General features: G+C 62.4%; 1 protein-coding gene across 1 annotated transcript; it reads left to right on the top strand.

Annotated features, from left to right (window-relative positions):
- Positions 1-447: 447 nt before the first annotated feature.
- On the top strand, positions 448-3,021 carry LOC143692658 (serine/threonine-protein kinase pim-1-like; the record flags this gene model as incomplete). Its single annotated transcript, XM_077172907.1, has 5 exons — positions 448-1,104; positions 1,224-1,274; positions 1,478-1,844; positions 2,490-2,666; positions 2,915-3,021. Coding segments are annotated over 5 exons (1,359 nt in total), but the record flags the coding sequence as incomplete, so codon positions are not given.
- Positions 3,022-5,978: the final 2,957 nt, after the last annotated feature.

The following is a 5,978-nucleotide window of genomic DNA, read 5'->3' as shown; positions in this document are numbered from 1 at the left end:
CAGGTAGGAATCCTACAGCAAGGGAAGGTGGCCCGACAGTGTTTGACCCTCAGCCAGGCCAATGCAGAGCAGCAAGCGAGGGGATTGCTGTGCCAGTGTGCAGGAGTCAGGGCTCTGCATCTGGGCTCACCGCTGCAAAGTTCCCGTGTTTGGACAGACTCAGGGGCTGTGCCCGGGGCGCGCGGGGCTCGAACGTGGGGCTCGTGGGGCGAGCGGGGAACGGACACGGGGACGAACGGCCCCGGTGCTTCAGTTGCAGCGGCGGCAGCGGCGGCAGCAGCAGCGGCGGCAGCAGCAGCGACAGCAGCAGCAGCGACACCAGAAAAACAGATATTTTAGAGCATTCTTTCTTTCTTTCTCTTTATCTTTTTCTTTCTCTTTCTGTTTTTCCTTCTGTTTTTCTTTCTCTCCCCTTCCCGCCGTCGGGCACCCTTCTCCCGGGGTCCCTTGCCCGGCGTCCCTCTCCTCTCCCCGCCTCCCTCTCCCCTGCCGGGCCGGGCCATGCCCCCGGCCCGCCCCCGGCCCCAGGCGGGGCTGCCCCGTGCCCGGCCCCGGCCGTCCCGCCGCGCTCTCGCCTCCGCCCGGCTCTGGCCGTGCTGGCGGTGGCGCTGCTGGGCGGGCGTCAGTGCCTGGTGCGGGGGCGGCATCGCCGCCCTTCGGCTCCGCCTGGCCCGAGCCCGGCCCCGGCCCCGACGCAGGCTCCAGCCCCGAGCCCGAGCCCGAGCCCGGCCCCGGCCCCGGCCCCGGCCCTGGCCCCGGCCCCGGCTCCCCCCGGGGCCCGCGGAGGACACAGGCGGCGCGGCCGCTGCGGCCGCCTCCGCTGGGGCTTCCCCGGCCCGAGCTCCGCCGCTCGGCAGCGCGGCCGCCGGCCCCGAGCCTCCCGTGCCGCGTTCCAAAGAGCGAACGCCTGGGCATGGCCGGCCCGGGGCGGCTGAGGGGCGCTCGGGGGCCGTTGCTGGCCCCGGGCCGAGCGCTGACAGCCGCGTCTCGCCCGCAGGGAAGGCGCAGGAGGCCCTGCAGGAGCGGTACCGAGTGGGTTCGCTGCTGGGGCGCGGAGGATTCGGCAGCGTCTTCGCGGCCACGCGGCTCTCGGACGGCGCCCCGGTGAGCGGCGGGGCCGGCGGCGGGCGCAGGAGGAGGGGGCGGAGGAGGAGGAGGAGGAGGAGGATGGGGCTGGGCAGGGCGGGCGGCGAGCTGAGCCCGCTGCTGTCCTTGGCTTGCAGGTGGCCATCAAAAGGGTGCCACGGAACCGCGTCCGGCACTGGGGCGAGCTGGTGAGTGAGCGAGGCCAGCGGCAGCAGCCGGGGCTGCCGGGCGGGGATGAGCCGAGGCCCGGCACGGTGGAAGCCGCCAGGACGCCTCGAGGGAGAGCGGGCGTGGGTCCAGCGCAGGGCGCAGAGCATCCCGGGCTGGCTGAGGGCTCCCCGAGCCCCGGCACGGCATCAGCCCCACTGAGGGCATCGTGCTCCTCCCGCAGCCCGACGGCAGCAGGGCCCCGCTGGAGGTGGTGCTGCAGGCCAAGGTGTCCACTGGCTTCCCTGGTGTGGTGCAGCTGCTGGAGTGGCTTGAGCTGCCCAACCACATCGTGATGGTGCTGGAGCGGCCAGAGCGGTGTCAGGACCTGCAGCGTTTCATTGGGGCACGGCGGTTCCTGCCCGAGGAGGTGGCGCGGGCGCTGTTCCGCCAGGTGCTGGAGGCCGTGCGGCACTGCACCAGCTGCGGGGTCCTGCACCGTGACATCAAGCCCGAGAACATCCTGCTCGACCTGCACACCGGGAAGGCCAAACTGATCGACTTTGGCTGTGGCACCTACCTGCAAGAGACAACCTACACCCACTTTGCAGGTGAGCCCACGTAAGGGTGTACTCCTGGTCCCGGGATCTCATGGCCCAACATCTCCCAGCCCAAGCTGGCTGTGGCAGCGGGGATTCTCCCTTTTGCTGCCAGTCAGGGGACTGAGTCTTCAGCTGAGTTGCTTTAGAGCAGGGCTGGGTGGGGAGCCATCTTCCAGCCCTGCTGGCAGCCTTTGCCAGCCACTCTGCCCAGGACTGGGGCTGAGCTGGGGCAGCCAGCCCTACCAAAACCCCAGTGGGTGGGGGTAGCAGAGATGGGGGCGGAACCTGTGCCCCAGCCAGTTTGGTGTGCAGGCAAGAGGAAGGGCTTGGACTGATCCACTCGCCCTGTTTGCCTTGGCTTCCTAATATTTTTGGGGCAATGCAGGCAGGGAGGATAAGGGCATGTTTTCCCCAGCATGGAGAGGGTTTTTCCTTTACAGGTCAGGGTCAGGCTTAGCCAGGGCTTCCTCTGCCCTCTTCTGACACCAGTGGCTTCTTTTGCAAGCCTAAGTTTGTGCACAAGTCCCAGGTGCTGGCAAGAGGGCAGTGGTCACCCTGTGTGCCACTGATGCAGCCCCCGCAGGCCCAGGGATGCTGGGGCCAGGCTGTGGGAGCAGCAGCATCCCCCTGCTGAACTCCATCTGTATTCCATAGGAACACTGTCCTACAGCCCCCCGGAATGGAACGACTTTGGCTGGTACCATGGCGAGGCAGCAACGATCTGGTCCCTGGGCATCCTGCTGCACCAGATGGTCTGCGGAGAGCACCCGTTCAGGAGGGGCCGGAACCTCAGCTGGGGCCAGCTCCCGCTGCCACAAGGGCTCTCTCAAGGTGGATCCTCTTCTCTGGGCACGGGGGGAATCCCAGTGCTGGGAGCCAGCAGCGGGCTCGTGAGCATCCCGCTCTGGCAGCTGCTGAGGAGGTGGCACATGTCCTGCTCTCCTCCAAAACAGGGAAGTGATGGGAAAGTTTAGGCCCAACCCTGAGCTCATCCAGAATGGCCTGGCCATGGGAATAGTGGGGCAAAGCAGACAGGAGCCTTCTCTGGCTGACCGTCAGTTTCTGCTTTCTCTGCCCAGAGTGCAAAGATCTGATCAGGTGGTGTTTATCCGTGAACTCCTTGGACAGACCCACATTAGAAGACCTGGTCTGTGATCCTTGGGTGCAGGATATTCCTCTGCCATAGAAGAAGGGAGAGAGCCACAGGCACACTTTGATCCAGGGCCCTGGTAAGTTGCAGCTCCACACATGCCTTGGCAATGAGAAGCAAAGGAACCCAGACCTTTTTGTGCTGCCTGTGTCACTGCACCGGGGCCATGGGATGGGCACACGCAGCCCTTGTGCTGCAGCTGAGCTGCTCTGCCCAGCACTGGTGGCTGCCATCCAAGCTGGTTTTGCTTGTGCTGGTTCCCTGACAGCTGGGGCCCTGGGCAGAGCCCTGAGAGCCTGGTCTCCCCCCAGGGAAGGAGCAGGAGCCCCTGGAGAAGCTGTACCGGGTGGGGATGCTGCTGCTGCTGCTGCTGCTGCTGCTGCTGCTGCTGCTGCTGCTGGAGACAGCCAGGATGACAGCAAGGATGACAAGCTCTTCCTCAGCCTGGCCACTGGAGGCTGAAGGTGATGGACTTTAATTCTGGCACCTTCTTCAAAGGCAAACTCCACAGGGAATTTGCAGATGAGTCCCCACCTGGGGGAATTCTGCCAGATTTGGACACGGCCCTGCCTGGCTGGGAAGCAAAGGTTCCCCCTTTGCTGGGGCAGATGCAACTCATCCTTCAGTCGCTGCCCAGCTGCTTTTTGGCAGGGCTGGGAGGATGGGCTGGGGTGGGTACGAAATGGGAGTGGGCTCCTGGCCCTGCCAACAGCCCCCAGCACCCACCGTGCCCCGGGCTGGGGCTGGGGCTGGGGCTGGGGCAGCCAGCCCGACACAAACAAAGCCCCATGGTGGGAGCAGAGGTGGGACTCCAGAACCTGTGCAGGGGCTGCTTTGCTTTGCAGGTAAGGAAGGGCTTGGGCTGCTCCACTGCCCTCATTTGCTTTGGGATCACCGTGATTTTGGGGGGCAGTGCACGGGGGAAGAGAGAAAGTGTGGGCTTCCCTCAGCCATGGCTGGGTTTTTCCCTACCATGTAGGAGTTGGGCCTCCCTCAAGGCCCTGACAGAGATAAGAGTTTTTCCCGTTTTTCTTGGTTTTTTTGCATCTAATCTCTTTTCAAGAATGTGTTGTTTGTTTTTCCAGAGGAAGCGTTCTAGGTGGTCCAGTGTGGATGGGGAAGTGCTTGGGAGCAGCTGTGGCGTGGATGGGCCGTGCCCTTGGAGAAGGCTGAGGCCATGGTTTGGGAGCAGCTTTTCTTGCAGCCGTGGCTGGCGTGAGGTGGGTCCCTGTGTGCTTGGCAGGGTGGGATCAGAGCTTTTGGGAGATGGCAGCGAGCACAGGAGCATCCTGCTCTGGGCAGCTGCTGAGGGCTGGATGTGCCGTGGCTGGCTGCAGGCTGGGCACATGTCCTGCCCTCCTGCTCTGCTGCCAAAGGCAGCAGGGATGGGCAGCTCTGGGCACAGCTCTGGGCACAGCCAGCATGGCCTGGGCCCCGCAGGCCTTGGCACAAGGGCACAGGAGCCCTCAGCTGAGGGGCGGTTTCTGCTTTCTCTCCTTGCAGCCGGGCTCTGCGGCTGCTGAGGCTGCTCTGGGCTCTGCCAGGGCTCTGCTGGGCTCAGCCCTGGGCCCAGCTGGGCTGGCTCTGCCCTCCCATTGCTCTGACAGCTCTGCATCAGACGAGCCCCTTGCGAGCACAGCGCCTGAGCTTTCTGCTTTGGCAGGTGAGTGAGACTCTGCTGCAGGCCCAGAGATTGCAGCTGGGGACACACATCCAATTGGCAAGGACCCAAACTCTCCACAGTCCCAGCTGAACGCCTGCATCTGCACAGGGTGTTTGTCTGTCCCATTCTTCCTTCTTGATTGGCTGTAATTGTGCAGTTGCACTTTCTTCCTCCTCTAGCAGTGCCACGAGTGGGCCAAAGCTGGCGAGTGGGCCGTGCTCCTGAGGCAGTGCAGTCTGGAGCTGGTGGATGGAGAATTGCCCTTCTGCACTGCCAAACCAGAGCAAAAAGCCCTAAGTGGGACTTGGTGTCTTTAAGAAACCCCTGACAGTTTCTAGGGAATGTGCACCTCATTTCCAGGCTGAGAAGGAAGGGCATCTTCTAAAGGATTTGGGGTTTACAGAGGTTAGATTCCCAGTCCTGCTTGGAGCTGGCAGGGCACAAAGCAATTTCCTATTGCTTCAACCACACTTTAAAATAACAATGTAGGAAACAAACCCCAAAAATTTTTTTTTAAAGATTACTAAGGCCAGTAAGATGCATCAATGCCATCAGGACATTTACAATGTAAATAACTGAGCTCTCTGTTTCAAAAGATCAGTTACCTCTTAATTTAGAGTTACAGAAGATTTTTCATTGCACACTTGGGTTTCGTTTTTATCTTTCAAATTTTATAAACGTTTTCTTCTTTTCTTTTTCTTTCTTTTATCCGTAAACCACAAAGCATGCTATAAAAAAGGAATGTCTTTTGCTCCTGGTTCCCGTGTGGAGCAGCTCCCTTCCTGCTGGCTGAGCTGCTCGGGCAGAGCCCGGCAGCTCCTGGCCCTGCAGGGCTGAGGCTTTTCCCCCTTGCTGGGCACAGACTGATGGAGCAGCACTGCTGAACACGGGCACACAGAGGGACCAGGAGCAGCTGCCTTTGCCCACCTGAGGCTCCAGGGCCCAACCTCTGACCAGCCAGGGCTGGAAGAGACTGGCAGCATCTGATCCCTGACTCTGGGCCAGGGCTGCACAAATGACCCCACAGCAGCAGCAGCAGCAGCAGCAGATGGAGCTGACTTTCAGCACAGCCCCTGCCCCTGTTCCCTCCCGTGTGCAGCGGTGTCACAGCAGCCTGAGGCACCTGGGAGCCCCCAGTGCCAGCAGGGACTTGAGATGGCAGCCCTGGGCTCCTGGAGGCTGTGCAAGGAACGGAGCTGGGCACTCCCTGTCCATGGGGAGCTTGCAGATGGAAAAGGCTGCTGTGCCCAGGCAGCTCCAAGGGCACAGAAAGGAGGCTCTGGAGCACTGGATCTGTGCCAGTGCCACAGTCCTGGGCAGCAGCTAGCCA

The sequence above is a fragment of the Agelaius phoeniceus genome (genome assembly GCF_051311805.1).
Source record: "Agelaius phoeniceus isolate bAgePho1 chromosome W unlocalized genomic scaffold, bAgePho1.hap1 SUPER_W_unloc_2, whole genome shotgun sequence".
NCBI classification, from domain to species: Eukaryota; Metazoa; Chordata; class Aves; order Passeriformes; family Icteridae; genus Agelaius; species Agelaius phoeniceus.
Note: the sequence above shows the minus strand (reverse complement) of the source record. Positions and strands in the feature narration are given on the sequence as shown.